This window comes from Acipenser ruthenus, chromosome 4, assembly GCF_902713425.1.
Source record: "Acipenser ruthenus chromosome 4, fAciRut3.2 maternal haplotype, whole genome shotgun sequence".
NCBI lineage: Eukaryota > Metazoa > Chordata > Actinopteri > Acipenseriformes > Acipenseridae > Acipenser > Acipenser ruthenus.
This window is the reverse complement of record NC_081192.1, coordinates 67,393,467-67,406,474: the sequence shown is the minus strand read 5'-3', so window position 1 is coordinate 67,406,474 and position 13,008 is coordinate 67,393,467. Positions and strand designations below refer to the sequence as shown.

Genomic DNA, 13,008 nt, shown 5'->3' with positions numbered 1-13,008 from the left:
GAAATGCTGCATGCACGACTTGTGACTTACCCATTACACTACCTAAACAATGCGCTATCTTCACATTTTGAATGTTGTACATAATTGTGAATGGAAGTCACTTTTTATTGCTTTATTTTGGCAGTATGGATAGGGTATTTGGGCACTTGAGAGAGCTGCAATGATTTTAGAACTGTTTATTATATTATTATAAAAATAAAAAAAAAATGTGAAATTTACTTCCAGCTTAGGAATCTGCTGTGTGGTGTTTTAACATCGATGAAGTTATAGAAAATGTTTTCTGAAACAACCATGATATTCTTTACCTATACTTTTCTTTACCCCATACAATACCATAGTTGTGATCCCGTATTGGAGATTGTTGAAGTTGAATTGCTAAACTAAGGATTTTGTAGATGACTTTACAACTCATCCATAAGGTATTTGGGTGTACTAAACATTCAATTATTTGTAAGATGTTTAAACACAAACTCTTTTTCAATACCGTTTGGCAGAGAATTTAACCAGTTCTTTTTAGTACATCTATACAGCTATGGCCAAATGTTTTGCAACACCTAGAATTCTAGGATTGAGAAATAATTAACAAAACGATATGAACATAATTCAGTTATTTTATTTATCATGTAATCAAAGAAACTGCAAACTTATATTGCAAACGTCTGATGGAAACCATAATACGAGGACAGCATTTCATGTTAGATTTCGAAATGTCACATTTTTCCATTGTTAGTTTTTCATTAAATATATGGAAAACTACAAAGCAGTATGTAATTCAATGTGTTAATGAATCATTATTCAACAGGTTTCGTTCAACTTTATTAAGCAAAATGTGTTAATTCTACAAGGTGATGCATAGCTGTATACTGATGATTCACAAATGAGTGTTTTCCTGGATAAATAAAGTGTAATAATAACAACAATAATATTAATAATATGCTGTTACTAATATAAATTCTGACCATTAAACTGCTGATTGATTCTGATGCCCAGTAATCAAGTGCATTGGCCATTGATCTTACTTACAAACGGCTACTTAACAGAAAACTGCACACATTCCAGATTCTCATAATGTAATCTAACAGAAAGACACTCACATTTACCTTATTATTCAATTCTTATTTTCAACATACCAACTGCATTTCTTGAACAGATAATTGTATTTGTTTTTCTGACATCTCTGTCTTTGTTTTGACCGATGCATGTGCCTTTCCTTTGAGTTCTCACCACACTGTAAAACATTTAAAATACTGTCTGCGGGAATGCAAAATGTATGAATTCCTACATCTCTGGTTGATTTATGTGAAATAATAATATACTATTTAATGCTTAAACATGGCTAGAAGCAATCTTTGGCTATCAAATAATGACTTCAGAAGACAAATCACCTCCTGGACTTGGGAAGCTTGTTTAAAGGTGTTGTACAGATATATTGAACTGTATGTAATTGTACCCTAACTTCAAGCTGTAGACCTATGAGGCTTGCATTGAAACAGCACTGCAAAGGCAGATGGAGTAGTGTAATCAATTTGGCTCAAATGTCTTGAAGTAAAACCAGTAAAGCTTTTTTTTTAATCTTTTTTATTATTATTTTGTTCGGCTTTTATATGCCTGTATCTGTCCACTTAAATGTCAGCTACTGGTTTGTGCATCCCTAGTTGCAAGACATTATTGGAAAGAGTGAATAACTGCTCCCCATGCACCAAAAATAAATAAACAAAAAAAGTTTATGAAACTAAGTACACTCGAAAGATAGACACAGTAAGGGTTTCATTATGGATTACATAGTGGGGTCTATTAAAATGATCTACATGCAGTGGTAGATCTAAATACTGCCACATATTCAAACAGACAGAAGAACACTCCAGGCATTTGGTTTTCATCATCTTGGCAGTGTTTAGATCCGCCAGGCTGATTATCAATTCAATAGTGTACAATTTGTGTTTGATAAATACTGTAACCGTACCCTTTATTCTTGACTAGAATGTCAATAACCCCAAGTTGGGAGTCAGCTGGATTGAAACTGCAGTAGTGTGTGTTGCTGCCACCACCGTTAACCAGGAAGGTCTGGTACAATAAGAGGCCTTAAACAAGGTCAGGTAAAACAAGGCAAAGACACAGAAGGTTAAAATGTACCAGTCAAGGTTTTATTATACAAAAGCTAAAATATAGGCCCACAAATCAATCTGTAACTATTCCTAGACAGACGAAATAGAAATGTCTAATAGAAGGGGCAACATTGAATCTTTAAACACATATTAAATAAAGCAAACCAGTGATCATAAAGACAAGATAAAAAATATAAACTGTGTTTCAAAACAAAATAGGTATGAGAAACAACAAACACAAACCAAAACAAACATCCAGATCCAATGTCCCCCAGTACCAAGACACTCAACAATCTAGCAATCTAAATATGGATTTTAGTAAAATAGTAAAGGATTAATGTACCTTAAAAGAAAGTAGCTGCAATCAAGTAAAAACACATTAAAAAAAAGACAACAAAATGCGCCCAGGTTTTGGCCAGTTTACCCGTAAACTATACTTCAACGAGGCTCATCTGTAAGCCGTATTGGAGGGTCGCTCTCGGGATGAAGTCTCAGGCACGCCAGCGTCTCACACCGTCCGGGGTCCAGTATAATGCTCGTGTCTGTACACCGTCCAAACGCACAACTCCACGGTCAGCTTTCCCTGGCAGCTCCAACGCAGGTAATTCAAGTCTTGGATCTCTGCAACAGCCTCATATTCAACAACACTCCGATTCCCTCTGCCGCTTTCCTCAAGCTCTGCAACCCCTGCTTTGATCTCTGAAAAAAATCTCACCCCCACTCATTTATACACTTCTCTTCAATCTAATAATTAACACCTGGTTGAAACCTTGTGCGCATTTAAAACACAATTTAAAAACATGTTCGCTACACTACATTTACTGTATTTATATACTATATTGCCAAATATAAACTTAGCATGTTTGCAATGTAGGTATATATTTAAAAACAAATATAGTTGAATAGTATGGTGACCAGACGACAGTCCCAGTTTTCCATCAAAGGTCGCGGTGTCCTGACATGTTGCTTAAAATCTTTAAAAATTCCCGGTGTCGTAGGGAATTAGTAGACCGGGGAAAAAGTGGATCGCCCAAGCGCAGCAAGGCAAAAGGAAGGCACGGCAGCAGTTTGATTAAAGTGAAAGTTAACTACATGAACCAACATTTTCTATCTGGTCGTTTTATTTGCCAGTGTTCACACACCACTTTCTTTTTTATTTATTTATTTTCGGTTTGTAAAATATATGTGCGATGCAAAGCGTTCAGTTATACATATAATGTCTCTTTATACTAGGCCTAGTGTTAAACGCTTGTCAGCTTTTTTCTGCCTATAAAAATGTCGTTGTTAATCAGATGTAGTTGATGTGTGATCGCAAAGATTTATTTACTGTATATTAAAAGGTTTTACACGTCAAAATGTGGTCAATCTTTAATTGAAATTTAAATGTTTTAGTAATATATTCTAATGACATACAGTCATACAATGGTATTGTAGTATTGCAAGGTCTATTATTATTTTGTCAGTAGGCCTAGCATTAACTATAACAGTTTACAAAGACGAAAAATAAAAATGTTGAAAAATAAAAATGAGTACTGTCTGTAAAATGAAAGAACAAAGCGCATAATAAATAATAATAATACTAGTGCATCAGTGATTGCTGTGCATCGTGGCCTAAGTTAGTAACCGCAGCATGGAGCTCAATTTTGTCCATGACTGAAAATCGTGGTTTAACTTTTTGATAATCGCTTGCATACCTATCCTTAGAGTACTGCTTACACGTTAAATATGTAACAAAAACAGAGTTATTATTATTGTTTAGCTGTGTATTTTATTATTAGTTTACTTTTACTTTGTATATATGTGTAAAGGACAGAGACATTATTTAGCTTTAGTCATTATTATTATTATTATTATTATTATTATTATTATTATTATTTAGCTATGTATTTTATTAGTTTACTTTTACTTTGTGTATGTGTATAAAGGGCTGAGACATTATTTAGTTTTAGCCAATATTATTATTTAGTTATGTATTTTATCATTAGTTTAACTTTTATTTTTTTATTATTATTTTTAATTTACTTTTTCTTTCTGTGTCTGAATATGGATAGACAATTATTATTATTATTATTATTATTATTATTAATTGGTATTTATTTAAACGTTTTTTATGTGTATGCCAGGATATGGATGGAGACAAGAATCAGTTCCAGCATCTGATTCAGTCACTGAAGAGGAGGAGGGCCCTGACTGAGGAGATCGGGATCTCCTTGTGGAGAACCACCATGGACCATAGACGCCATGGAGGATCTCCTTGATGAAGAGCTGCTGCTGCTGCAGGAGGATGAGGAGGAGGATGATCTGGCACCCCAGCCCAGCACTTCAACTGCAGGGTAAGTATATGACACATCCAGGTCTGCAAGTGTTTTTCTTTCCCCCAATTTCCCTTTTACGGCTGTTCCAGTTCCCTCCTACTTTTTGCATGTGCCTGACCTCTGGACACATTTCTTACTAATTACTTATTTTTTTGGTGGTTAGCTTGTCTTTTACAGCTCCTGCACCTGCGTATCGTTTCATGAAGAAAAGTCGTCACTGTATGCCTCCCTCTGTACCTTCTGTTTCCTCTGTTTCCAATCCACTGCATGCTCCTAATGCCTTACAGTTTTCTTATTGCACGTTGCCTTGCTGTTTTCTTACTGCCTCAGTAAAGACAATTTACTGTAAATAGTTTACTGATCATTATCTTGTATAAAATGTTATAAAAAATAATAAAGCGTTATTTGAATCGTTGTGACGAAAAACCGTATATATCTCCAGTTTCAGAAAAAAAATGTATTAGGTTGATTGTCATGGATTCTCTTTACCCATATGCCATCTTGTGGTTTTCTGACGCTATTGCAGCTTCCGACATAGCAAACAAATATATCTGTGTAGTGGAATAACCGTATATGTGCAAGAACGAAGATGGCGGACCGTCACGTTAATTTTACTGTCGCCGACGAAAGAGACTCAATATTGGTAAAAAACTAAATATGAATCAACGGAAAGACAAACATCGAAAATAACTCGGGGATGCAGGGAAGTCATATATTAACAGAAAGGGGGAGAAGAAAATGGGCAAAAATGTGTTTTGTTTTATAGAAAAACCGTATATGTGTATGTTCATGTTTGCTGAAAACGATAGGTTGCGGATGCAACCCCGGTTCCCTGAAAGAGAAAATAACCATCAACATGAGATATTGCCGTCAGGCAGCACCGGTAGGCTGAGCTTTTATAGCAAAGCTGCCGATAGGCCCCCACGCCAGCTGCAGTGTAAGCCCGCCCCCCTGGGAGCTTACTTAACTGCGCGCGTGGGGATGCACTTCCTCTTTTGCTCTTCAGGCCGTGAAGGCTACCGGAGCGACCTCGCAGCTTGATGGTTATTTTCTCTTTCAGGGAACCGGGGTTGCATCCGCAACCTATCGTTCCCTTTCAAGTCGAAAATAACCATCAACATGGGATACAGTGTACCCTAGCTGTCGCGAGGGAGGATTCTCGGCAGTAGGACAGACTTACGTCATAACGCAACTGCGTAGGCAGTACATCTAGGCATATGCGGAGCTGCGCCTCAGCGTCTATGCTCGTAATGACACCTGTCTTAAAGGTGGAACAGTCAACACCATGCTATCTACCACTCTATACGTCCGCATCCTGAGGCGTCATAGAGTGTAAAACAGATGCTCCAAACAGTGGAGCAGAGGAATCCAGTACATTTAACCTGTAAAACCTCATGAAAGTATGCGGCGTAGCCCAACTGGCTGCCGCGCAAATATCAGACACCGGCACCCCTCGAAAGAGGGCCCAGGATGTCGCCATACCCCTAGTAGAATGCGCCTTCAACTGCCCTGGTGGCGGAAGGCCTGCAGATTCATACGCTAATTTAATAGCATCCACTATCCAGTGGGAAAGGCGCTGTTTAGACAGCGGCTGACCCAAAGATCTAGAACCATGGCATATGAACAACTGTTCTGTCTGCCTCACAGTCCTTGTACGGTCAATATAACACCTCAATGCCCTCACGGGGCAGAGCATGTGTAACCGCTCTTCCTCTGGGGAAGAAAAAGGAGGAGGATGGAACGCCATCAACTCGACTGACTGGTTCATGTGGAACGGGGATATAACCTTTGGTAAAAAGGCCGGATTAGGGCGCATGGAGACCTTAGAACCGTCTCCTGCAAAACGAGTACAAGAAGGATGCACTGAAAGTGCATGTAACTCGCTCACGCGTTTTGCTGATACCACAGCCAGCAAAAATGCAGTCTTAATAGATATGAGCTTCATATCCACGCTGTGGAGAGGCTCAAATGGTGCCTTGGTAAGGGCTTCTAGCACCACATCAAGGCTCCAAGACGGTAAACTGGTCGTTCTTGGAGGCCGCAAGCGTCTTGCGCCTTTCAGAAACTGAGATGCCAAAAAATGGCAACCAGGTGATAAACCGTCAATGCGTACATGACAAGCCGAAATGGCGGCTAAATACACTTTAAGTGTAGAAGGAGATTTCCCTTCATCCAGCAGTTTCTGCAGAAACTGCAATATTACTGCCATAGGACAGGAGACTGGGTCGTGGCTCTCAGCCAGACACCAACTCTGAAACAACTGCCACTTATACGCATACTGCGACCTAGTAGAGGGCGCTCTCGCACTCTGGATGGTCGATATAACTGCAGTCGAAAGCCCTAAGGCTGACAGGCGCTCCCGCTCAGGGGCCAAGCCCATAACTGCATGAGTTTGGGGTTCGGATGCCAAAGCTCTCCTTGAGCTTGGGACAACAGGTCCGCCCGCAGAGGGAGCTCCCTCGGGCGGCCGTGCAGTAATTGCACTAGACTCGGGAACCATATTCTCCGAGGCCACCGAGGAGCGATCAGAATCACTGTCGCTCGCTCTACCCTGACCTTCTCCAAGAAGGCGGGGAGCATCGGAATCGGTGGAAAGGCATACAGGAGCCCTGGCGGCCATTCGTGAGCCAGTGCATCCACCCCCAGGGGGCTGTCGAGGTCCTTCACCGAGAACCATAGAGGACAGTGCGTGGTCTCTCGCGAAGCGAAGAGATCGACTTGCGCTGTGCCGAACCATTCCCAGATGCGCTCTACCACCCGAGGGTGAAGACGCCATTCGCCCGCAAGAGGACCTCCTCTGGACAGGAGATCCGCTGCGTAATTGACTCTGCCCGGCAGATGAACTGCACGCAGAGAGGCTAAACGCGGTTGAGTCCAGAGCAACAGCCGCGTTACCATCCGGTGAAGACCGGGGGACCGCAATCCGCCCTGGCGATTGATATACGCCACTACTGTGGTGTTGTCTGACCGCACTAACACGTGCTTGTCTAGAAGCACTGGCAAGAAGTGCCGAAGGGCGAGGTCCACTGCTCTGAGTTCCAGAGCGTTGATGTGGGCTGACCTCCAGGGTCCTGACCACACTCCACGGGTCCCTGTCCCGTTCCAGACTGCTCCCCAACCTTGGTTGGAAGCGTCGGTTGTGATAACTTCCCTTCGGAAGATGGGACCCAAGCGCACGCCCTGGCGGATGTTCGACTGAACTTTCCACCAGCGTAATGCCTCCCAGCAGGTTCGGGATACCCTCAACCTGCGGTGCTTGTCTCTCCGCGGGTGCAACGCGAAGGCATTGAACCAGGCCTGCAGAGGTCTCTGGTGTAGTAAGCCCAAAGGAAGGGCTTGCGAGGCGGCAGCCATCAACCCCAGCATGCGCTGACAGAGCTCCATGCTGACTGTTTCTCTCAACCTGAATAGGGAGAGACACCGCTCTAATGAGGCAACTCTTTGTGTCGATAGGGTCGCTTCCATGGACACTGAGTCCAGATGCAGACCCAAAAACTCGGTCTGTTGGCTGGGCACGAGGCGGCTCTTGTCTGGATTGACCTTCAGACCTAGCCGCTAGAGATGGTCTGTAACCATCACTGTGTGCTGTGCCAGCTGCTCCTTTGACTGCGCGCAGACGAGCCAGTCGTCCAGATAGTTCAGCAGTCGGACGCCTTGAGCCCGCAAAGGAGCTAAAATGGCGTCCATACACTTCGAAAAGGTTCGAGGAGCTAGAGACAGGCCGAATGGCAGGACGCAAAACTCGTAGACCCTGCTCTGGAATGCGAATCGTAGATACTTCCTGTGACCCGGACAGATGGGAACGTGAAAGTACGCATCTGTCAGATCTATGGTGGTAAACCAGTCGCCCTGCCGGACAGACTGGACAATGTGCCTGTGCGTGAGCATCTTGAACGACAACACCCGTAGGTATTTGTTCAGTACACGCAGGTCTAGAATAGGGCGGAGCCCGCCGTCCTTCTTTGGCACAAGGAAGTATTTGGAGTAGAACCCCTGGTCGGTCAGAGCAGGGTCTACTAGTTGAATGGCACGCTTCCTGAGCAGTGCCTGTATTTCCACATTCAGAGCTGAGGACTGAACCACGTCCTTCACCACAGTTACCACCACCCCCCTGAAGGGGGGGGGTTTTAACCGGAACTGAAGGGTGTACCCGGTGAGTATAGTTTTGCGCACCCAGATATCGCTGGTGCATTGTTGCCAAAACAGAAGCTGTGGAACAGTATAGGGTTGGGTTAATGGCTGCCTGGTTTTCTCAGGGCTGCTTAGGCTTCGCTCGCTCACGAGGGGCCTGGCCAGCGCCACGAGGGCGTGGTCTGCCGCCTCCTCTAGGTCGCCACCCTGTGCGCTGCGGTCGTCCCCTTGGGATTTGGCCACGCGCTGCTGTATCCGCCGGGGAGGTCTTAGTACCCCCTGGACGCGGCTGGTGTTGCGGTGGTGCTCTACGCCACTGATGTTCTTGTGGGCGTTTGACCTGGAAAGGCCTACGCGGCCATATCGTAGCCAACTGCTGTGATGCCTCTCTAGCCTTAGCTGAGCTTTGCAACATCTCTTCCACCGCTGGGCCAAATGTGTGCCCCGGTGTAATTGGGGCATCCAACAAGGGAGCTTTGTCATGCTCCTGGACTCTCGCCTGCGAGAGCCAGAGCTGTCGTCTGGCCACCACCAGAGACGCGATGCTCCTGCCCTGGGCCCGCGCGTTAAGCTGGGCTAGCTTGACCAGCAGCTGGGCAACTAGCCCCAACTCTGCTCTCAGAGACACCGAAGGGTAGTCTGGGAGATCCTTTATTAGCGCAGCCTGATAAACTGAGAGGAGGCTGGCCAGATTGGACAGCCTAACTGCCTCTGTAGCCGCCGAATAGCCCTTCTTGAGGTGCACCTCGGTGATCCTGCACTGCTTGTTAGGACAGGTGGGGTCTTTCACCAACCCAGAGAGTGTTGGTGACTTCACCAACGCTGCGAACGCAGCGCCAACTGGCGGAAATGACGCCAGACCCGCTTCACTCGCACCTTGCATGGTAAAGGCAGCCGCCTTACGCGAGGTTGCCGGGGCGGAGGCTGGAGTCCCCCAAGTGGACTGCACCTCCTTAACAAAGTCTGGGAAGGCCGGAAGCGTCCTAGACTGCTGGCCCTGTGCCAAAGGCGACTCAAAAAGAGAGCGCCTAGGCTCTTCAGTGGCAGGCCATTCTAAGCCCAGGTGGCGAGTCGCCCGCTCTACTAGGGACCATAAAGAGTCATCCACGCCTACCTCCATCTCAGACTCTGAGTGGTGGGACGTGAGCTCTGCCTCCACACTATCCTCTCCGTGGAGAGGCTCACCCTCTGATGCATCTCGAGAGATAGCATCCACGTCCCATGCGTCCTGTTGCGCAACTGGAACGGACAGGGGTTGTGGTAGGATGATCGGCTGGTTGACAGCCGGTCTGACTGGCTCCTCTGCGGCCCGAGCTGTGGCCAGGGACATGAGCAACGATTGCTGCCCCATCATAAGGTCCATAAACTGAGACATCTTACTAGTAAGCTCAGTTACACCACCTCGCCTGTCGCGACGAGGAGAACGGGAACGTCCTCTCCTTCGGGGCGATCTAGAGCGGGATCTCGAGATCTGACGGGGGCGTTCGCCGCGAGGAGAAGGGCCTCGCCTTACAGAAAGGCTGTGGGAGCGGTCTCTCTTACGCCTAACGTCAGGAGATCGTTGACCAGGGGTAACCTGGGAAGGCGAACTCCTGGAAAAAGGCAGCTTCGCTGGCGGGGAAGCCAAAGAAGGCTGCGGGGCGGAAAGGGTGTGTGACGACCCAGATGAAGGGGAGCGATCCCCGACTGCTCTCCTCGCCCTACGACGCAGAGTGCGCGTCTGAAAACTTGCACATAACGTGCAAAAGGCTTTGTCTGCCAAAGCAGATGCCGCATGCTCCGGCCCCAGACAGGACACGCAGTCCTCATGCGGGTCATTAGCCGGTAACTTCGTCCCACAGGTGACACAGCGGTGAAATGACATGGTGCAGCACGTTGTATGCCCAAGCGTACCGTGCCAGTAATAGGAGCGCCGAGCGTTAAGCACTGAGCACCAAGCGAACAGCTTTAAGGTGCGTTGAGGCGCGTGCACCAAGCACTGAAGACAAACGTCGAGTGCGTGCACTAAGGCACTGAGCGTCGAGGTGCGTGCACCAAAGGTGCGTGCACCGAGCACCGAGCGTCGAGGTGCGTGCACCGAGGCACCGAGCACCGAGCGTCGAGGTACGTGCACCGAGGCACCGAGCGTCGAGGTGCGTGCACCAAGGCACCGAGCACCGAGCGTCGAGGTGCGTACACCGAGGCACCGAGCACCGAGCGTCGAGGTGCGTGCACCGAGGCACCGAGCACCGAGCGTCGAGGTGCGTGCACCGAGGCACCGAGCACCGAGCGTCGAGGTGCGTGCACCGAGGCACCGAGCACCGAGCGTCGAGGTGCGTGCACCGAGGCACCGAGCACCGAGCGTCGAGGTGCGTGCACCGAGGCACCGAGCACCGAGCGTCGAGGTGCGTGCACCGAGGCACCGAGCACCGAGCGTCGAGGTGCGTGCACCGAGGCACCGAGCGTCGAGGTGCGTGCACCGAGGCACCGAGCACCGAGCGTCGAGGTGCGTGCACAGGTGCGTTGCGTGCACTGAGCCCAAGCACTACGCGCCGAAGCGCTACACCAGGCGCCTAAGCGCTGACACCGAAAGCGCCGGAGCGCGTGTACTGCACCAGACGATCCACGTCAGCTGACCCGCAAAGCGGAGACGCTATGTGCTCTAGTACTGTGTCTGAGTCTCGAAAGACAAGGTGTTGTGCTGCTTATAAGGGCAACAGTTAATGCACTTGGTGGTCGTCTTCCTTAGTACTGTATGGGAAAAAAACTTTTTTTTTTTTTTTTTTTTTTGCTTTTTTTTTTTTTGTTTTGTTTTGTTTGGACGCTGCAGCAGACACTACGTATAGTGTAGAACAGTGGGGCTATACTCAATAGCAGCCACGTGGCGGTAGAACGCGCCGCGGTGGGGGGGGAGACTGCAATGCAGGTCTGCACGCACACACACACACACACGCGGTCTAGCCTAAGCAAGACCGAGGCTGCAAAAATGCGCGTGGCCTAAGGCCAACGCAACACGCGTCCCAAACAATACACAAAAAAGAATATATATAACAATATATATACACACAAAAAACCCAAATAATAAATATAATATAATTATATATTATAATAACAAAGAAAAGGAAGACGGGAGACCACGAAGACGCGATGCCGAAGCAAAGCGAAAGGAAAAAAATATATATATTAACAAGAATATATAAATCCTAAAACACAGTAACTGAAATAAACTCAGAGAAGGGGTAATTAACCAGCTTCTCAAGCGTAAAGCTTATCGAGTACAATCAGTTAACAAGCTCGCTCTGTTATCTATTACCTACCGTACCAAGGCTGAAGACAAAAGAGGAAGTGCATCCCCACGCGCGCAGTTAAGTAAGCTCCCAGGGGGGCGGGCTTACACTGCAGCTGGCGTGGGGGCCTATCGGCAGCTTTGCTATAAAAGCTCAGCCTACCGGTGCTGCCTGACGGCAATATCTCATGTTGATGGTTATTTTCGACTTGAAAGGGAAACACATTTTTGTTTGTTTGTTTTCTTAGAAAATACTTGAACATTGTAAAAAATATATTATTTGGTAGGTTTCATAAGGCAAGTTTATTACAAGGACGGATTATAGGCAGATTTTACTTTTTTTAATTGTTTTTTTACCTTGTTATAATGTAACTTACACAAGAAGCTTTGTTTTGATTATTACTGTGAGGTGCACAGATTTATTTTATTTTTTTGACATTCATATTTTAGTACATGTATATATAGTTCCATTTCATCATAGGCTTCTGTAATTTTTTCGCAATCTCTATTGCAGGTGTCATGGCATACCTTTCCCTTAAAAATACAAAAATGTAGTCGACCATCATGGTCGACTACATTTTTGTATTTTTAAGGGAAAGGTATGCCATGACACCTGCAATAGAGATTGCGAAAAAATTACAGAAGCCTATGATGAAATGGAACTTTTTCACACATTCTGCGATGTTTCCTATGACAGAAGGCTATTCTTTTGTCTGGAATCGAACAGGTATAGTCATTACATTTACACAGTAGAGGAAAACAACCAAGTTTTGTGCTTTTAGTGCATAATTATTTATTTGTATATATTTTTGGTGTTTTTTTTAAATTTCCAACAGCATAGTGTGAAAAGAAGGCGGTCGTCCAGTGTAATTCCTTCAAAGACAAAAAGGAATTACACTTCTAAGTATCACGTCCAGATGGCAGGCCATAGATTAAACATCAGCAAAGTCAGTTATATGAACATATACCAGTTGATAAACAGTCATCTACAGGTGAGTTGTTTTTCTATGTAAAATCTTTTAGGTTTAAAGTATATTATTTCTCATAAGGCTAACATTCTCTACCACATAATCTAGATGAAAAAACACATGAGCCTGTAGTTACTTAAAACTGCAGCGTCCCACAATCATGTTGGTGGCAGTTTGTCCAGTCCAGGTATAATAACTTCTGCTTTCAACTGTAGGAAGTCTTG

The 13,008-nt window shown here is 45.6% G+C and overlaps 1 protein-coding gene across 1 annotated transcript; it reads right to left on the bottom strand.

The window, feature by feature from the left end:
- Nucleotides 1-5,304: 5,304 nt before the first annotated feature.
- On the bottom strand, nt 5,305-7,264 carry LOC131736922 (uncharacterized). The gene has a single exon (XM_059022682.1). The coding sequence runs from the start codon at nt 7,194-7,196 to the stop codon at nt 5,721-5,723; it is 1,476 nt and encodes a 491-aa protein (XP_058878665.1). The 5' UTR covers nt 7,197-7,264; the 3' UTR covers nt 5,305-5,720.
- Between the last annotated feature and the right edge of the window lie 5,744 nt (nt 7,265-13,008).

Excerpts from the sequence above, each read along its gene's own strand:
- LOC131736922 (XM_059022682.1), bottom strand. The coding sequence starts at position 7,196 with ATGGCGTCTTCACCCTCGGGTGGTAGAGCGCATCTGGGAATGGTTCGG.